This window comes from Anomaloglossus baeobatrachus, chromosome 2 (assembly GCF_048569485.1).
Source record: "Anomaloglossus baeobatrachus isolate aAnoBae1 chromosome 2, aAnoBae1.hap1, whole genome shotgun sequence".
NCBI classification, from domain to species: domain Eukaryota; kingdom Metazoa; phylum Chordata; class Amphibia; order Anura; family Aromobatidae; genus Anomaloglossus; species Anomaloglossus baeobatrachus.
In genome coordinates, this window is record NC_134354.1 from 475,339,662 (window position 1) to 475,360,806 (window position 21,145).

The 21,145-nt window shown below is 47.5% G+C and overlaps 1 protein-coding gene across 1 annotated transcript in view; it reads left to right on the plus strand.

Moving 5' to 3' along the window:
* Positions 1 to 21,145, plus strand: part of ATP2A3 (ATPase sarcoplasmic/endoplasmic reticulum Ca2+ transporting 3) — a 302,766-nt gene that overhangs the window by 153,462 nt on the left and 128,159 nt on the right. The window contains exons 6-8 of the mRNA XM_075336373.1: positions 3,530 to 3,610; positions 14,162 to 14,247; positions 15,223 to 15,687. Coding sequence (XP_075192488.1) covers positions 3,530 to 3,610; positions 14,162 to 14,247; positions 15,223 to 15,687 — 632 coding nt within the window. The remainder of the gene's footprint in view (positions 1 to 3,529; positions 3,611 to 14,161; positions 14,248 to 15,222; positions 15,688 to 21,145) is intronic.

Here is a 21,145-nt window from a genome sequence, read left to right on the forward strand (position 1 = left end):
TCACATAATTTACTGTAGGTACTTAAGATGTTTTGGGGTTGTTTTGCTGCCTCTGGCAATGTGTGCATTGACTATGTACAGGGCATCATGAAATCTGAACATTACCAAAGGATTATGGGTTGCAATGTAGTGCCCAGTGCCAGAAAGCTGGGTTTGCCTCCTAGGTCATGGGTCTTCTAGAAGGACAATGACCCCAATTATACTTCATGAAGCCCCCAGAAATGGATGGAAACAAAGTGCTGGAGAGTTCTGAAGTGGCAGCAATGAGTCCAGATCTAAATCCCATTGAACACCTGAGAGATCTTAAAATTGCTGTTGGGAGAAGACGCCTTCAAGTATGAGAGACCTGGAGCAGTTTGCAAAAGAGTAATGGTCCAAAATTCCAGATGAGGTGTAAGAAGCTTGCTGATGGTTCTAGGAAGTGATTGCAGTCATTTATTCTATTCCACAAGGTGGCAACCAAATATAAAGTTGAGGGTGCCAACAATTTTGTTTGGACCATTTTTAGAATTGTGTTATATTCTGTCCAATTTGCTGTTTTTATTTTATTTTTATTTTTGTGCTGTTCCAATACACACAAAGGATATAAGCGTATATAACAATACGTGCAATTTTCTGTGATAATTCATTTTATGGAACAATTTCAAGGGTGCCAATATTTTCGCCCGCTCATTAAGCATGAATATATGCTAAACATCTTATTACTTGTTATGATGTGCGGATGCGTTTCATCATAAATCTCAGATTTATTGTTATTGGATAATTACTTTTATTGATAAAAGTAGCTCATGGGAGCCATGGACTTGTACATTCATGTCTATTTGTTCTGATAAAACAAAATCCTTTAATAAAATAAGCAGCTTAAATGTAACATTGCAGCAAGGATGTCCAGTGCCGATTCTCGTCATGTATGGTGCATGCTTTTTTACTTATTCATTGAGATTTGTCTGTATTTCTGTTGTAATTGTGTTTTGTCCCAGATGTGTGGTAATGGTTTTCACTTTCACTCAGCTTTGCTTAGCTCTGCAGATTACTTCTGAATTATCCTCCTAGGAAACCACATTTTTTCATTCCTACAGGTTATACACCTGCTGTAGGACTAACCTAGCAATCTTTAACCTTCTAAGTACTGAATTTACAGATCATGTAGATCAAAACCTTTTTTATACAAGGCTATTAGCCTTGATGAGTTCACAAACCATTTAGAATTCAGAGTTACAGGGGTTGTCTGGGATCAATATCTGATTGGTGGGGCAATCGACAACTCCACAAAGTGGGTCTTCCAACTGATTATTAGAATTCGCTTTTCTTTTTGATGCAATGATAGCTTGGTCTGGAGACTGTGGGCAATTCCATGAAGAGGCCTTCACAGGGGAATGTCACACCTGTCCTATTCCTGTGGTTATGGTGGTATGGGGTGGCATTAAAGTAGCCAGAGTCCCCTAGTCTTCATTTTAGGTATACTGGCAGCTTGACATTACATTATTTTGTGGTGGAACCAATGGTATGGCTATGCTTTCATGGTGTATCGGGAGCCGATATTATGACTATTGTATGAGTATGACTATTTCAGTATGACTATGCCCAGCCGCATGCGGCTTGTGTTACTGTGTGCAGCCTGCATGGCCTAATTGTGCTACCATGGTGTGCAGTATGTCCAAACCTGTCTCCCGTGGTGTAAATATGGGACATCATTTGTTTACAATTGCAATAGGAGCTGCCAACAGTGGATCTTGATGATTTGCATTCACAAGCACATTCAGCAGGGCAGAACATTCCTCAGACAACCATTAACCTCATTGATAGCATGTTACTGCATTTATTTTTGTGCATGGTTCTTATCCTTCATATTAAATAGATTGATATGTTTTGAAAATTTTGTTTTTATATATTTTTTTTTTTTTCCCATCACTTGAATATCATTAACATGTCCATCAAACCTATGATTTACATAATTCCACAACTTTGTCGTCTTGGTATTGGAATTTTATGTGGTGTAACCACATTTGTAAGTGTCAAGCCTTTTAAAATCTCAAATTAATCAACCCAATTGGAAACTGTGTATCGAGAACTCCAGAATTGTGGATTTTTAGGCTACTTTCACACTTGCGTTCAGCGCAGTCCGTCACTATGGAGACTAGCGCAGTCCGTTAACGCACTGCGCTATTCTCCATAGACTTGTATGGACGACGCACTGTAATGCAAGTGTCAGCGTTGCATCCGCTGGACGACGCAGCATCGTTATTTTGACGCTGCGCCGGGCGGATGGAACGCTGCATGTAACGTTTTTTTGAGCAGCGGAAACCTTTATTTTTCACTGCGCATGCTTTTTTTTTTTTTTTTTTTAATCACAAACTTTATGTTATTTCTCGGTGGCCGAACGTTCAGCTGAGCGCTCGGCCGCCGGCATGTTGGGGCACTCAGCTGAGCGCTCGGCCGCCGGCATGTCAGGGCACTCAGCTGAGCGCTCGGCCGCCGGCATGTCAGGGCACTCAGCTGAGCGCTCGGCCGCCGGCATGTCAGGGCACTCAGCTGAGCGCTCGGCCGCCGGCATGTCAGGGCACTCAGCTGAGCGCTCGGCCGCCAGCATGTTATAGCGCTCAGCTGAGCGCTCGGCCGCCGGCATGTGAGTGCTCGGCCGCCGGCTATTAAGAGCGATCAGCTGATCGTTCACAATAGTCGGCTGCCGGTACTGTAAAGAAGAAGAAAAAAATAACGCTTTCCGTTATTTTGTACGATCCGTAGCATTGCGTTGTGCCACTATATGCAACGCATCCGTTGCATCCGTCACACAACGCAATGCTACGGAAGCCGTCCAACGCAAGTGTGAAACTAGCCTAAGTCATTGCAACTTTGCAAAAAATGCAATAAGAAGCAATTAAATGGTATCTGCACCAAAAAGGTAACAAAATAAAGGACACATAAAAAACAAGCCATTGTACAGCTCCACCGAAGAATGAAAACATTACAATTGTCGGAAAACTAACATAAATAAAAAAAATATATATTTTTATTTATTTTACAAATTTTGTAATTTTTTTTTCTAGACTTAAATAAGAAAAATAAGTTTGTTTTTTATATTGCTGTAATTGTACTGACCTGGAGAATCCTTTTTCTAGATCATTTTTACCATACCATCAATACCATAAAAAGAAAATGGAAAAATTTATTGCAGTTATAGATTTCTTTTTTTTTTTTACAATTTCCTGCACCCAGATTTTTTTTTTCCCATTACATTGAATGGTAAATTGAATAGATTCCTCCAAACCTACAACTTGTCCCACAGGTATCAAAACCCTCATATAGCTGTCTATGAAAATATGAAAAAGTTATGGCTCTTTTGGCAGAAATGGAGTAAAGAAAAAAAAGAAAATTTAGCATTGTTTTGGAGTGAAAACAAAAGAAAATGCGAGCGCATAGCTACTGTAGGTTTACTCTGCGAACCGAAAATAAAAAATACATGTTGAAAAAATAAACGTAGATTCTGTGGTGATATAAAGTAATTTCAAATTGTGTACTTGGATTTTAGTTGGTGACAAAGTGCCTGCTGACATTCGTATCATTGAGATCCGATCTACAACACTACGTGTTGATCAGTCTATCCTGACAGGTAAGGACCTCCCTTATTGCTAATATCCGATGTGTGGCAGAATATTCAACATATTACTACTGGAAAATTAAAGACCACTATAGTAAATCCTTTTGACATCTTTGTTGCATATTTACTTACTAGGGGTCATTTAGCATATATCTAAACAAATTTTTGCACCATTGACACATGACTCATGGTAGCGCTTATCTTTTTTTTTTTTTTTTCTCGGAACAATCATTCTTCTAGATGTCCTGATGAACCTGAAGGGAGCTTTAAGATAATAACTATCCCAGTCCTCTGCTGTCAAAGCCCTGTAATTCTAACAATGTCAGTATGTCTTTTGACATTTTTGTTGGAGAAAAGTCTTGTTTTTGCTGCCGTTTTTGATACCAGGCCAGCCTCAATATGTGTTCTCCTCTCTGTGCATATAGATGCACCTAGACCTACCTGCTGCCAAGCTATTCATTGGTATTGAACCAATCCCATAACTGGATTTTCTTTGGCAGATGGTCCCGACATTTGCTAGACTTTCTTGGGTGCCCTCAAGCCGCCTTCACAACAATTACACCTCTTTGAAGTTCTTGATGATCCAATAAATGGTTGATGTGAGGCAAATCCCGGGATATGAAGATGAATTATGACTCCAGTCATAATCCCTCATCACTCCCTGGCAGTGCCCCCTCCCTTCTTGTTCTCAGTGTTCCACTTACACCTCCATGGCCATGTCCTGTGATATGGAAATGAGGTGGTGTGGGAACAATGGACACAGGATGACTCCCTGCCGTCACCCTGTAACAAGAGTTGTATCTCATTAGCAAGGCTATGGAACTAGCTAGACAGAACGACTCCAGTAAAAAATGGTTCATATCTCGCAAGCCATATTTCCGATAAATATGGCAACCATAAAAATGGTGTCTCCGCATGCGGACGATGCCGGCACACCCTTTTTATGGGAGCAGGACATTGGGAAATGCCCCAGGCGTGATATCAGCCAATGGGGAACTGGCAGACAGGTCATGAGTCCCCTCGTTCTGTAGCTAAATTCATAGCTGTCACAATGAGAGCGTCGGCGTCCGCCTACGACGCTCCCAGGCCAAGTTATGGCCATATTCCATGTTGTGGATTTTGTCCATAACTCCAGCCAGGGGTGGAGCAGTGCTCCCTCTGAGGTCACTAAGGTAGGAGGGAACCTGGACTTGCCCAGGTTGATAACCCTACTTCGGCCATTTTCCAGTGTTCTTTTCGCTGGGGGCACGTGTAGGAAACATCTGTGGGAAGGATCCTAGAAACCTGGGTACAGCGCCCCCCTGTGGCCAGACGCAACAAGGTAACTGCTGGAACTGTGTATGCCTGTTTGTAACCCATGCTTTGATTGTAACTGTACTCTGACATATGTATATTCTGTAGATTCCCTATTGTATATATTGTAGTTTCTAGTGTGCTTTAGGCTGATTAAATTATATAATTAATCTTGGGCTGTTCTGTTATCTCGATCTTGAATCCCACGTCTGTGTGTTCGGCTAATAGTTACCGTGAAGCGGTTGGTGGCAGCGAGTTTGTGCCAAGGATTATTGTGGGGAGGCCAGTGAGATTCGGGGAGATTTTATATATTCCGCCCGCGGAGGTCGGGGGAATATATACCCTACTCTCACCGGGGACCCTTCAATAATCGGCATAAGTAGTATAGCGGCCTCCTTGCTTATTGTCGGGCAATTCCATAATTGGCCTGACTATAAGAGGGGCGCTAGAGAGCGCATCACGTGCTCTGTCGGTCGGGAGGTATAAAGGAGGGGTGACCCCCACTTGTTACCCCCCGATTGTGACGTACTGGTAGCCAGCGCGGGGGATTTCTGAGTGACCCCCCCGGTGGTTTGTGACATATTGGTGGCAAGCGGTGGGATCGAGATAATAGTGTGTGTGAGTGTGAGACCCATACTCCCAGACACTAAAGACTGCCTGCAGCAGCTGTGGCTGCTGGGGTCTTCAGACTAGCTCAACACTAGAGTGTCAGAGTGCAGATACTGTAAGGTGTGTGGAGGCATCAGGTGTCAGTTCTGTGTCAGTGACCAAAAGTCTGCAAGAATGGCTGATGGCACCAGGAGCAGAGCTATGCAACTGGCCAATGCTAAGGCAGGAGCCGAAGAGAGGGAGGACGGTGCTGTGGACAGCAATGAGGAGGTTGCCCACGAGTCCTCCAGGAGCTCGACGCCAGAAAACCGTTCTGCCGAGGACATTGCGCAACCTGGCACTGCTGGACAAGATGAGGAGCAGCTCACCCAAGGTTCCTCAACGAGCCAGATGCCAGCCCTCCGCTCTGAAAGGGACAGTGAATCACCAGGCTCCGCAGCGTGCCGCAGATCACCACGTGCCATTCCACCGAGCCTGGGAGGCTCGGATAGCCTTCTTCAAATGGCTATGGCCCTTCTCCAGGCTGGAGACCAGAAGGGCTACAAGGAACTCCTGGCAGAGCGCAGGGCAGAGCGGCACGCAGAGCGTGAGGCTGCGGAGCGAGAGCGGCAGGCAGCGCGTGAAGAGCGAGAGCGACAGGCAGACCGTGACTACCAGCTGCAGCTAGCTCAGCTCCGGCCCTCATCAGCCACATGTGACCTTCGAGACACCAAACTTCCAAAGGTCCGTGTTGAGGACTTCCCAGTGCTGGAGAAGGATGGAGACTTGGACTCTTTCTTGACTGCTTTTGAACGGACCTGCTTGCAGCACCATCTGGACAAGGACCAGTGGGCCAAATACCTGACCCCCCGTTTAAGGGGTAAGGCCCTGGATATCCTTGGGGACTTGCCTGCTGAGGCAGATCAGGGCTACGACACCATCAAGCGGGCCCTGATCCAACAGTACAACCTCACTCCGGAGTCCTACCGCAAGAAGTTCCGGACCCTGCAGAAGGGACCAAAGGACTCCTGGGCTGACCACCGGCGGGCACTTGCCCGAGCTGCCGACCACTGGACCCAAGGCCTGCAGCTTTCCACCGGACCAGAGATCCTGGACTTGGTCATCACGGAGCAACTCTTGTGGAACTGCCCTGAGGATCTCCGCCAGTTCATCCGAGACCAGAAGCCAAAGGGGTCCACGGCTACAGCTGCCCTTGCCGATGACTACACCAACAACCGGGCCCCTGAGGCCAGGAGAGCGGCCACCAGCAGCACCTGGAGAGGGGGTAAGATGAATTCTGCGACTGCCCCACCTGCCCCTAGACTGCAGGGGGTGTCCCCCTCAACTCCCCTCTCCAGGCCCGTGGCGGAACCAAGACGGTGCCACCAGTGCAACCTACCTGGACACTTCAAGGCCATGTGCCCTCAGCGTCCCAAGGCCCCGGCTCCGTCCCCGTCCCAAGGGCCGCCCAAGGTGTATTGTGTGGGTGGGGGTGGTGGTAGGTCCCTGGACAGCTTCCAACCTGTCACCGTCGGCCGGTCTGTGACCATAGGACTGCGAGACAGCGCCTCGGAGGTGACTCTGGTGCGGCCTGAGATGGTGTCCCCCCAAGACTTGATCCCTGGAAAAACCCTCGCTGTCTCCGGGATTGGAGGCACTGACCCGGCGCTGCCTGTTGCTGACATTTATGTGGACTGGGGCGCAGGGCGGGGGGTGAGGGAGGTGGGGGTAACTGATCGGATCCCTGCAAACGTGCTACTTGGGACAGATTTGGGGCAGATAACCTCCCAGTTTGGGCCCCCCCCAAGGGCTGAACCTTCAGCCAGTACTGACATGACTCCTGACAATGTTAATGTGTTATCTATGAATGATGTAAGGGAGGAGGGAGTGAACTCTGATATTTCTGCTTGCACAGACACCATAGACACACACGCAGCTGCAGCTGTGACAGGAGGGGAGGGGGTCAGAGAAAGGTGTGACAATGCCTCTACAAGTAACCAGCCTGTGAGCTGGGATCTGTTGCCCTCTGCAGGGATAAGCAGAGAGCAGGGTGCTGCAGGGGGAGGACCAGTGTGTGGGGTGGGGGCTACCACAGCAAATGTGGGGTCCCCAGAGATTTCACAGCGGGGTTCTGTTGCTGCAGGAGGGGAACAGGCAGGTGAGATTGGGGCCGGTCCAGGAGCGGAAGTGCTCCCAGGTAAGATCTCGGTGCATGGTTCCCCCACAACCGGGGTGTCAGGAAGCCAGGTAGGTCTGCCTGAACCGGCGACTTGGTCAGGAACGGAGGAGGAGCAGGCACGACCCACGGTCGCAGCGGCTGTGGCCGCTGTCACCCGCAGTGGGAGTGCTGGAAGCCAAGGGGCCTCCCGGAGGTCCGATAGCTCTTCCCCTTCTGACCAAGTGGCAGCCGAGTCAGGTGGAGGCCAGGACACAGGTCCCGGGGTACTGACCGAAGATGTGACAGTCTCGTCGATTCTGGCCACATCTAGTCAGGGGTTTCAGGCAGCGTTAGAAGCTGACGACAGCCTGAAAGCTCTTAAGGAGCAGGCGGCACAGCCTCCCTCGGACTCGGACCCGGAGCGAGTGGTCTGGGACCAAGGACGGCTGTACTGGGCCACGGTCCAGCAGGGTTCACCGGAGGCGTGGCCCAGGGACCGACAGTTGGTGGTACCCTATCCGTTCCGGACGGAGTTGTTGCGGATCGCACATGAGATTCCGATGGCCGGACACCTAGGGATCGCTAAGACCAAGGCCAGGTTAAACCAGCATTTCTACTGGCCAAAAATGGGGGCCGATGTGGCTGCCTACTGCCGTTCGTGTGAAACCTGTCAGAGAGTGGGGAAGGCGGGGCCACGCCCCAAAGCCCCACTGGTATCTCTGCCAATCATCGATGAGCCTTTCAGGAGGGTGGCTGTGGATCTGGTCGGCCCGCTGGCCATCCCCAGCAGCTCCGGGAAACGCTTCCTACTGACGGTAGTGGACTATGCCACCCGGTACCCAGAAGCAGTGGCCTTGTCGTCCATTCGGGCTGACAAGGTGGCCACCGCATTGCTGGAGATTTTCTCCCGAGTGGGTTTTCCCCAGGAAATGCTCACTGACCGGGGGACCCAATTAATGTCCCAGCTGATGGAGGCCCTCTGTAAGCAAGTCCAGGTGCGACATCTGGTGGCCAGCCCGTACCATCCACAGACTAATGGCCTGTGCGAGCGGTTCAATGGCACCTTAAAGCAGATGCTTAAGATGTTGGTCGACTCCCATGGGCGTGACTGGGAGCGGTATCTCCCACACCTGTTATTTGCTTACCGGGAGGTTCCACAGGCCTCAACAGGATTCTCACCGTTTGAGCTCCTGTACGGGCGACGTGTGCGGGGCCCCCTGGCTCTGGTGAAAGAGGCTTGGGAAGGGGATTTGGCCACCCCTGGAGTGTCGGTTATCGAGTATGTCATGCGCTTCCGGGACAAAATGCAGGCCTTGACGCAACTGGTACACGACAATATGGCTCAAGCCCAGGCCGATCAGAAGCGTTGGTACGACCAGAACGCTTGTGAGAGGACCTACCAAGTGGGTCAAAAGGTGTGGGTACTGGTCCCCGTACCACAGGACAAGCTTCAGGCAGCCTGGGAAGGCCCATACCTCGTGTACCAGCAGCTCAACCCTGTAACGTACCTGGTCACCCTGGACCCTGCCCGTGGAAGGCGGAAGCCCTTCCATGTGAACATGATGAAGGCACATCATGAGCGGGAGGCATGTGCGCTCCCCGTGTGCAACCTGCCCGAGGAGGGAGAAGCGGAAACCCTCTTGGATATGCTAGCCCAGGTTAGGGCAGGCGGATCCATGGAGGATGTGGAGGTTGGCCACCAGCTCTTGGAGGACCAACGGTCCCAGCTGTGGGCCACCCTCCTCCCCTTCCGGGGGTTGTTTACCAACCAGCCCGGAAGGACTGACTTGGCTGTCCATCACGTGGACACTGGGGATCGTCCCCCGATCCGGCGTTCAGCATATCGGGTCTCCCTGGAGGTGCAGCAACACATGCGCCAGGAGATTGACGAGATGCTGAAGCTGGGGGTGATCCAGGCATCCAACAGCGCTTGGGCCTCGCCTGTAGTCCTCGTCCCTAAGAAGGACCGAACCACTCGGTTCTGCGTGGACTACAGGGGGCTCAATGCGGTCACGGTCGCCGATGCGTACCCAATGCCACGCATCGATGACCTGCTCGATCAGTTGGCCGGGGCTCAGTACCTGACCATCATGGATCTGAGCCGGGGATATTGGCAGATCCCCCTGACTCGCAAGGCCAGGGAACGCTCTGCCTTTATTACCCCATTTGGACTGTACGAGTCCACGGTGATGCCATTCGGGATGAGGAATGCCCCTGCCACTTTCCAGCGGATGGTCAACACCCTGCTCAAGGGACTTGAAGGGTACGCGGCCGCGTACCTGGATGACATTGCCGTCTTCAGTCCCACCTGGGAGGACCACCTAGAGCATCTAGCACAGGTGCTCAGGCGGATCCACCGGGCAGGTTTGACCATCAAGCCGGGAAAGTGTCAGCTGGCCATGAGCGAGGTCCAGTACCTCGGTCACCGGGTAGGTGGGAGAACACTGAAGCCCGAGCCTGAGAAAGTGGAAGCCATCGCATCCTGGCCCACCCCCAGGACCAAGAAGCAGGTGATGTCCTTCTTGGGGACCGCTGGGTACTATAGGAGGTTTGTTCCATGCTATAGTAGCCTGGCAAAGCCCTTGACGGACCTCACCAAGAAGAAGCTGCCCTCTGCAGTCGATTGGACAATGGACTGCGAGACAGCCTTCCGGGCCCTAAAGGACGCCCTGTCCAGCCCGCCCGTGCTACAGGCAGCCGACTTCACGCGGCCGTTTGTAGTACAGACAGACGCCAGTGACTTCGGCCTCGGTGCGGTGCTCAGCCAGGTGGACTCTGCGAGCCAAGAGCACCCAGTCTTGTACCTGAGCAGGAAGCTGTTACCAAGGGAAGTTGCCTATTCCACGATGGAGAAGGAGTGCCTGGCCATAGTGTGGGCCCTGCAGCGTCTGCAACCCTATCTATACGGGCGCCACTTCATCGTGGAGACGGACCACAATCCCCTCAGCTGGTTGCACACCGTCTCTGGGACGAATGGGCGATTGTTGCGATGGAGCCTTGCGCTCCAGCAATACAACTTCACCATTCGCCACAAAAGGGGCCGTGACCACGGTAACGCAGACGGGCTGTCCCGACAAGGAGAGGTCGCGGACGGGCGCACGGGGGAACACCGGAGTGTGCTGCCCCCTAGCGCCCTCAAAAGGGGGGAGGTGTGAGGCAAATCCCGGGATATGAAGATGAATTATGACTCCAGTCATAATCCCTCATCACTCCCTGGCAGTGCCCCCTCCCTTCTTGTTCTCAGTGTTCCACTTACACCTCCATGGCCATGTCCTGTGATATGGAAATGAGGTGGTGTGGGAACAATGGACACAGGATGACTCCCTGCCGTCACCCTGTAACAAGAGTTGTATCTCATTAGCAAGGCTATGGAACTAGCTAGACAGAACGACTCCAGTAAAAAATGGTTCATATCTCGCAAGCCATATTTCCGATAAATATGGCAACCATAAAAATGGTGTCTCCGCATGCGGACGATGCCGGCACACCCTTTTTATGGGAGCAGGACATTGGGAAATGCCCCAGGCGTGATATCAGCCAATGGGGAACTGGCAGACAGGTCATGAGTCCCCTCGTTCTGTAGCTAAATTCATAGCTGTCACAATGAGAGCGTCGGCGTCCGCCTACGACGCTCCCAGGCCAAGTTATGGCCATATTCCATGTTGTGGATTTTGTCCATAACTCCAGCCAGGGGTGGAGCAGTGCTCCCTCTGAGGTCACTAAGGTAGGAGGGAACCTGGACTTGCCCAGGTTGATAACCCTACTTCGGCCATTTTCCAGTGTTCTTTTCGCTGGGGGCACGTGTAGGAAACATCTGTGGGAAGGATCCTAGAAACCTGGGTACAGCGCCCCCCTGTGGCCAGACGCAACAAGGTAACTGCTGGAACTGTGTATGCCTGTTTGTAACCCATGCTTTGATTGTAACTGTACTCTGACATATGTATATTCTGTAGATTCCCTATTGTATATATTGTAGTTTCTAGTGTGCTTTAGGCTGATTAAATTATATAATTAATCTTGGGCTGTTCTGTTATCTCGATCTTGAATCCCACGTCTGTGTGTTCGGCTAATAGTTACCGTGAAGCGGTTGGTGGCAGCGAGTTTGTGCCAAGGATTATTGTGGGGAGGCCAGTGAGATTCGGGGAGATTTTATATATTCCGCCCGCGGAGGTCGGGGGAATATATACCCTACTCTCACCGGGGACCCTTCAATAATCGGCATAAGTAGTATAGCGGCCTCCTTGCTTATTGTCGGGCAATTCCATAATTGGCCTGACTATAAGAGGGGCGCTAGAGAGCGCATCACGTGCTCTGTCGGTCGGGAGGTATAAAGGAGGGGTGACCCCCACTTGTTACCCCCCGATTGTGACGTACTGGTAGCCAGCGCGGGGGATTTCTGAGTGACCCCCCCGGTGGTTTGTGACAGTTGACTTAGTGGCAATCTTACAAGAAGTTTGTCTAATGTAAAATCTTTTGGTTATGACTATACATATACTGTCTGCAGACTTATCACATACATTTTTTATACGTGTTGTCCTACTCCAAGCTGTATAGGCTTGAGAGCCAACTACCAATTCAGTAAATCAGGTGATGTGCATCTCTGTAATGAGGAGGGGTGTAGTGTAATGACATAAACACCCTATATAAGGGGTGCATAATTATTAGACAACTTTTTTTCCTTTGACAAAATGGGTCAGAAGAGAGATTTGACTGGCTCTGAAAAGTCCAAAATTGTGAGATGTCTTGCAGAGGGATGCAGCAGTCTTGAAATTGCCAAACTTTTGAAGCGTGATCACCAAACAGTCAAGCGTTTCATGGCAAATGGCCAACAGGGTCACAAGAAGCGTATTGGGCAAAAAAGGCGCAAAATAAGGGCCCATGAATTGTGGAAAATCAAGCGTGACGCTGCCTAGATGCCATTGCCACCAGTTTGGCCATATTTCAGAGCTGCAACGTTACTGGAGTATCAAAAAGCACAAGGTGTGCCATACTCTGGAACATGGCCAAGGTAAGGAAGGCTGAAAAACGACCACCTTTGAACAAGAAACAGTAGATAAAACTTCAAGACTGGGCCAAGAAATATCCTAAGACTGATTATTCAAAGGTTTTCTGGAATGATGAAATGAGTGACTCTTAATGGGCCAGATGGATGGGCCAGAGGCTGGATCAGTAAAGGGCAGACAGCTCCAGTCCACTCCACTCCGATGCCAGCAAGGTGGAGGTGGGGTACTGGTATGGGCTGGTGTCATCAAAGATGAACTTGTGGGACCGTTTCGGGTTGAGGTTGGAGTGAAGCTAAACTCCCAGACTTACTGCCAGTTTCTGGAAGACAACTTCTTCAAGCAGTGGTACAGGAATAAGTCTGTATCATTCAAGAAAAACATGATTTTCATGCAGGACAATGCTCCATCACATGCATCCAACTACTCCACAGCGTGGCTGACCAGTAAAGGTCTAAAAGATGAAAAAATGACATGGCCCCCTTGTTCACCTGATCTGAACCCAATAGAGAACCTGTGGTCCCTCATAAAATGTAAGATCTACAGGGAGGGAAAACAGTACACCTCTCGGACCAGTGTCTGGAAGGCTGTGGTGGCTGCTGCACGCAATGTTGATCGAAAACAGATCAGAACCTATGGATGGTAGACTGTTGTGTAACCATAAAGAAAGGTGGCTATATTGGTCACTAATGTTTTTGGGTTTTGTTTTTGCATGTCAAATGTTTTTCTAAATTATGTGCAGTTATATTGGTTTACCTGGTGAAAATAAACAAGTGAGATGGGAATATATTTGGTTTTTATTAAGTTGCCTAATAATTCTGCACAGTAATAGTTACCTGCACAAACAGATATCCTCCTAAGATAGCCAAATCTAAAAAAAAAAACACTCCAACTTCCAAAAGTATTAAGCTCTGATACTTGAGTCTTGGGTTGATTAAGAACATAGTTGTTGATCAATAATAAAAAAAAATCCTCTAAAATACAACTTGCCTAATAATTCTGCACACAGTGTATACCTAAAAAATTGCAATATTGCCCTATGCAAATATGTGTCCTTGACAAAATCAGAAAATGCAACTTTTTTTTACATTCCTAATTTGTGTTGGAAATACTTCTGTTAATTCTGACATGATGGGGATTTTGCATATTGAAGCTGTAGATGTAACCTTTTTACATTTGATTAAACTCTGTAATGGCTGTTTTCTCTTTCATATTGAATATCATTGTTTAGAAGATTGCCCCCTGAATTTAAAATAGTGTAGGGCATTTAGAATATCACTCTTTGTTTTGTGTTTTTACGTTCTCTATTTCTAGTATAATGGAAATTATTACAGTTTTGCATTGCGGGCAGTGCTAGATGCTCTTCTCACAACAAATTGGATTGTAAGTTATAAATCTACCTATACATTCTCTATAACTAGTGGAGAAAGGTTGAACTTGATCTAGGTCTTCTTTCAATGGAAACTAGATATAGAAATGAGGATAAGAATTGACTAATGTAACCTGCTATTTTACTTGTTACAGGAGAGTCTGTTTCAGTGATAAAACATACAGATCCAATCCCAGACCCCAGAGCAGTCAATCAGGACAAAAAGAACATGCTTTTTTCTGTAAGCAAAATATTTGTCAGTTTATCACTGTAACTTTATATTTTATGACTACTTGGAATACTTTGCAAATTACATTGAAGTTGATTAAATGTTAATATTTTAAAATGTAAGGGTGCGAGAGGTTGTGTAAGGGTACTTTCACACTTGCGTTAATTACCTTCAGTCACAATCCGCCCTTTTGGAAAACTCCATTAACGGATTCCGCTGTTTCCCATAGACTTGTATGATGACAGATTGTGCCAAAAGTACCTGCGTTGCTTCCGCTGGCTGACGCTTCGTTGTGTCCGCCGTGCGGAAGGAACGCAGCATGTAACTTTTTTTGAGCAGTGGAATCCTTTATTTTTCACTGCGCATGCTCATATTTATTTTTTTATTTTTTTAAAAAATCACAAACTTTATTTTGTCTCTCGGTGGCCGAACGTTCAGCTGATCGCCCGGCAGCCAGCTTTTGAGAGCGCTCAGCTGATCGCCCGGCAGCCAGCTTTTGAGAGCGCTCAGCTGATCGCCCGGCAGCCAGCTTTTGAGAGCGCTCAGCTGATCGCCCGGCAGCCAGCTTTTGAGAGCGCTCAGCTGATCGCCCGACGGCCGGCTTTTGAGAGCGCTCAGCTGAGCGCCCGGCGGCCGGCTTTTGAGAGCGCTCAGCTGAGCAGCCGGCTTTTGAGAGCGCTCAGCTGAGCGGCCGGCAGCCGGGTGATCTGCTGATCGTTCACAATAGTCTGCTGCTGGTAAAACTGTAAAGAAAAAAAATATTAAAAAAAAGGCTTTCCGTTGTTTTGTGCATCCGTCACTCAACGCAATGCAACGGATGCCGTTCAGCGCAAGTGTGAAACTAGCCTAAGAAGACATAATAGTAATATGTATGGACACTATATAATTACCAATACGTGCTGTGCCTCATGAGATGCTGTGTTCTACCCTTTTGTTTTACTTGGTTTAATAATTTCCTTCTTTTCAATCATTTTATTGCTCTTTTAGGGAACCAATATTGCTGCTGGTAAAGCTGTTGGAGTAGTTATTGCAACAGGTGTTTTCACAGAGATTGGGAAGATCAGAAATCAGATGGTTGCTACCGAGCCAGAGAAAACGCCTCTACAACAGAAGCTGGATGAATTTGGGCAACAGCTATCTAAAGTCATCTCATTAGTCTGCGTGGCTGTTTGGGTCATCAACATCGGTCACTTTAATGACCCTGTTCACGGGGGCTCTTGGTTTCGTGGAGCCATATACTACTTTAAGATTGCTGTGGCCTTGGCTGTAGCTGCCATTCCTGAAGGCCTTCCAGCTGTCATTACTACCTGCCTGGCTCTTGGTACACGTAGAATGGCGAAAAAGAATGCCATTGTGAGGAGTCTGCCATCTGTTGAGACTCTTGGCTGCACATCGGTCATCTGTTCAGACAAAACTGGAACCCTGACAACCAATCAGATGTCTGTGTCCAGGGTAAGTGATTCTTTCAGTGCTACAGTTGACATTAACCTCAAAGCCTTCTGGTACAGTATACTGTGACTAAGGTTTCCAAAAGAAAAATTTTGAGATCTCAGACCCACGTTGATGGCTGGGTGCTGTGTATGTATTCCTATGCGGAAAGCTGTACAGGCACAACCCCCAGATAAGTGCTTCGGCTCATTCATTTCATCATTGTGGGTCTCAAGCATATAAACCCACACATGTCAAACGTTTTCTGACACTGAAGGTTAGAAAAATAAGACCCTCAATTTAGTAATTTCTTTCCAGAGTGTCCTATGAATTGTATCCAGCTGTCACTAGATTACATTTTGTTTGATTTGTTCAATGTACAGAACAAGTTACGCAGCAGACTGTTTATTAATTTAAAGCTACCGATTGGTCGTCATGTGATTCCCTAACTGAATACTCCTAAAATGTATCCAGACTGTATGGATATATTAGTGTAAAGTTTTTTTTTTTGGGGGGGGGGGGGTTCTTCACTTTCTCCCAAATTCTTGAAGTGGACAGTTTCAATAGTAAAAAGAGTGATTAGCATGGAAACGCCAACTGATGCACAGCCTATACTATGGGCTCAGGCACATTGTCATCTAATATATAAAGCGGAGTGTACGTATGTACGTGTGTGTGTATGTCCGCTAAAGGAATCCACACCGTCGCATTTACAATCACGAAATGTGACTCAGGGAACGTCATGGGGAAATCTTAACCCCGCGCTTTACTTTCACCAAAACAAACAAAAAATGCTTACTTACCATTTGGATGTGTGAGGTAATATATTGGCTGGTTTGACAGCCTGGATATTTATCAGGTGGCCTATAGCAACCACTCACAGCTCTGCTTCTATTTTGTTACAGGACATTAATAAGAGCTCTGGTTGCTATAGGCAATGAAGGACATTCTTGGCATAAGACAACTTAAATGTCAGTTAATATGATTTCGAGAGAGACTTAGTTACTATCCCGGGCAACGCCGGGTACTACAGCGAGCATTGTTATATTTCTGTATATGGTCTTTGAAAAAATAAAGTAACATCTGCCCAATATAAGCTTATTCTGATCTCCTATAAAGTAGTTGGGTCCGGTGCATTCCTGTTCTTACTGATTGTTGGTGGCTTATAGTCAGCTGTTTGGACTACTGACTTTGTTACTGTTTTAGCTGTTTTGTACTTTGCTATCCTGCTGTCTGTTAGGCTTCTTTCACACATCCGTGAAAATCACGCACGTTTTTAACAGACGTGTCAAAGGTGCGTTTTGCCCTCCATGAGCCGTGTTTATGGCACACGTGTGTTATCCGTGATAACACACAGAGATCGGGAACTTTCTGCTTACCTGTCCCTGGCGTTGCTGTCCGTGGTGCTGATCTTCGGTCTCCAGTCCTGCCGACTCACCGCTGCTGCTGCTTCCGGCCGCAGTGGGGTGAATATGCAATGAGAATAATGAGCGGCGGTCGGAAGCAGCGGCAGAGACAGCAGGGCTGGAGAAGGTGAGTAAAGATTTATTTTTTTTCCTCAGACACGTGTGTTTTTTCCGGTGCGTGTCACACGGAACACCTTCGTGTGGTCCGTGTGTGGGCCGTGTGACACCCGTGATGCCGGAGAAAAACTGACATGTGTAGGTGTGGAGCACACGGGCACACGTATGCTCCACACGTACACACTGTCCATGGCAGAACACGCACGTGAGCGCAGACCCATTGATCTTAATGGGTCTACGTGTGCCCGTGTCTCTGGTACGTGAAAAAACGCACCAAACACGTACAAGAAGACACGGACGTGTGAAAGAGGCCTCAAATGGAGTTTCTAGGCTTTGAGAGATTGATAATTAAAATCAGATTGGTTCCCATTTAAGCACAATCACCAACCATCAGGATTTTCGTATATAACCTAAATCAGGCTGATTCTCTACATACCATAAGTGGTCAGCTCGGATGTTTAGGCTTTCAAATCCAAGAAAGTAAAGTTTATAAAATCAGCAGCTACTTGATTGGCATTTGCAACAGAGCAGATAACTGGGTGGGTATTCATCTGGATTCCCGCCCCCCTGCCTGTCCCTCCCTCACTATGCTAATTTTACTATTCACTAAGATGGAGTCGGAGTTGGCGCCTGCGCATAGTGCTTATCTCTGGTGCCATCTTTGTGAAGAACATGTTATCCCCTACTAACCTATTCTTCCGGCTGTGAGAGTGGCGCACGCGTCCTCACATCTTTCGCTCTCGTTGTGACTGCGGGAGCGCGCACAGTCACAACAGAAGTGGAGACCGCCCCTTGAAACAGCTGATCAAAAGATGCGACAGGAAGAACACTCCAGCAGCAGCGTGTTGGCTACAACGGCACCGGATCGCACAGCACGGGCACAGGTGAGGTAAGTTCACAATGGACTCACCTAACCTCGTGACGTCAGTGCTGCTGTGCTGGCACGGTGTCCTCTTTTGCAGCGAATCGCGTCCTCTGATCAGCTGGTCGCCACTTCTGTTCTGACCTCATGTACTCCCGCGGTCACAACGAGAGCAGAAGACGTGAGGGCGCATGAGCCAACCTCTCAGCCGCAAGAATAAATTAGCAGGGAATAACACATTCTTCACAAAGATGGCGCCAGAGATGAGCGCTATGCACAGGCGCCAGCTCCGACACCATCTTGGTGAATAGTAAAATTAGCATAGAGACCAGAGAGAGGGAGGGACAGGCAGGGGGGCGGGAATCCAGATGAATATCGCCCAATCACTATCTGCTCCGTTGCAAATGCCAATCAAGTAGCCCCTGATTTTATAAACTTTACTTTCTTGGATTTGAAAACCTATATATCAGAGCTGACCACGAATGGTATGTAGATAAGCACCCTGATAGTGCAAGTATAGCACTTGCTTTAGGTTATATACGAAAATCCTGGTGATTGGTTCCCTTTAACCCAGCACCTCCAGTGATCTACGGTTTTCAGCTCTGGTGGTGGCAGGATGTAAGCAATGAATGGAGCTAAAAAACCCTGCTCATTCACTTTGTAGTGGCCGTTCTTAGGTAGAGCAGATCTTTTCCTACGGAGGTAACTATGACTGAGCTGGATGACCAGGATATAGCCACTACAAAGTAACATTGCTCAGCCTCATTCACATCTGTCTGCCTCCTGCTCTAAGTGGCTATTCAGGGAGTGGTGCTGGGTGTCAAAGCACACCCATTCTGATGTAGGTATCTAATGGACCTTTCATGGTGAGAGGTCATCAGTAGTAAAGTAAGCATAGAAAATCTGTACAATACTAAATGCAACTTAACCTTTTACTTGTTTAATATGAATATTTCTTTGTTTCCTTCATCTGTCATGTCGCCATACTCATTTTTTTTATTTGTCCTTTTGTGATAGAGATTATGCAAATTGATTTGCATGACCCAGTGGCCAGTTCAGTAATCTGTGTCGTCAGAGGGGAGCCCTGAGAACCACCTTTTACCTGACCGCATCCCTGTTTTCTCTATTGATTTAGCCAGCCTGGTGCAACTTCATTGTTGGGACAAGAAACATGTGACGTCACACCAGGTCAGCTAATCAAATGGAGAGCCGTGGATACAGGCAAATGGGAAGCAATTCTTAGGGCTCCTGGACTGGGTCATATGAATGAATTCAGACCATGTCTTCTACCTAGTCATCTGCAGTACTACGAGCACGTAGCCATTACTAGAATAATAAATCTACAGTAGATCAGAAAACTGACCAGCAGCTTCCACAAATGTGAACAGGCACCAAATGAAAAACATAACTACAGAAGCATATCCAGTGGCACGCAATAATATAAGGGTACATTGGCATTGCATTACTGCTATAGGAATATTGGAGAAAGGACAAAAATACAAGCTGATACTCTTATAGCATTACTAGAATAATGTTAGAACATCATTTTTACACCTGTTGTAAGAAGTCTGCTGTTTTGGTGGTTTTTTTTTTTTTTTTTTTTTTAGCATGTACATTTTCCATTAAAGGGACATTCCCATGTCCAAGATCCCATCCCAATATGCAGTATGTGTAACAATATTAGCATATACCTTCAATTAGAAATGTAGTGTAGGTCTCCTAATATAGCCATGTCTCTTACCTCATGTGCAGGGCATTGCAGCTTGGGTATCTACGGTTACAACCACAAGCCGCAAACTAATTAACTGTCACTATGAGTGGTCGTAGCCATGGATACCTAAGCTGCAATGCCCTGCACATGAGGTAAGAGACATGGCTATATCAGGAGAACTATACTACATTTCTAATTGGAGAGATTTGCTAATATTCGTCTTATGACACACTACATATTGAGATAGGACTTTGGACATGAGAATAACCCTTTAACTGTAGCTGCTGCCACAATTCCTTAATGGACTTTAGAAGAAAAAGTGACCTTTTGAGCCTCTGGGTTAAGCCAGGGTGTTAAACCCAAAGTAATCCTCGTTATAAATCATGTAAGCGACCTGAAAGCCAGGGTGATAATTCTGAAATAGTTTCCATTTTCACGCTCATTATTCCATTCATCATTTTCTTTTAGAGATGGAATTGGTGTTACAAGATTCTGCCAGAAACAGATTTTTATAGCAGTTTTAATTTATGCCCCAAATATATGGATTGTTTTCTAAACCCTATTCTGCAAGCTACTAAATATTTTTCATAAGAAAATAACAAGTCAACATCTTCTATTGTACTACTTTTTTACCAATCACTTCTAGCTATTTGACCTTTTACCCCTTCACATAGGTTATTACTAGAGATGAGCAGAGCAGGTAAAATTTCAATTCATGCAGATTTTCCTGGGAAATTCAATTCCTGGACAAGTTTCCTCCACTAATTTAATGTCATTATTATCTTCTGGGTTACCCTTTATCATAATAAACATACGATATAAAAAAAAAAAATTAAAGCAGCCCACTTATACTTAGGGGCACTTTGCACACTACGACATCGCAGGTGCGATGTCTGTGGGGTCAAATTGAAAGTGACGCACTTCCGGCTTCGCAGGCGATATCGTAGTGTGTAAAGCCTTTTTGATACGATTCGCGCAAAATCGTCGTAATCGTATAATCGGTGTAGCGTCTGGCATTTCCATAATTTGGAAAGGACCGATGTTACGATGTTGTTCCTCGCTCCTGCGGCAGCACACATCGCTGTGTGTGAAGCCGCAGGAGCGAGGAACATCTCCTACCTGCGTCATGCGGCTCATGCCAGCTATGCGGAAGGAAGGAGGTGGGCGGAATGTTTACGTCCTGCTCATCTCCGCCCCTCCGCTTCTATTGGTCGCCAGCTGTGTGAAGTCACTGTGATGCCGCAAGACCCGCCCCCTTAATAAGGAAGCTGGTAGCTGGCCAGAGCGACGTCGCAGGGCAGGTGAGTGCATGTGAAGCTGGCGTAGCGATAATGTTTGCTACGCCAGCTATCACCATGATATCGCAATGGGGGCGTGGACTATCGC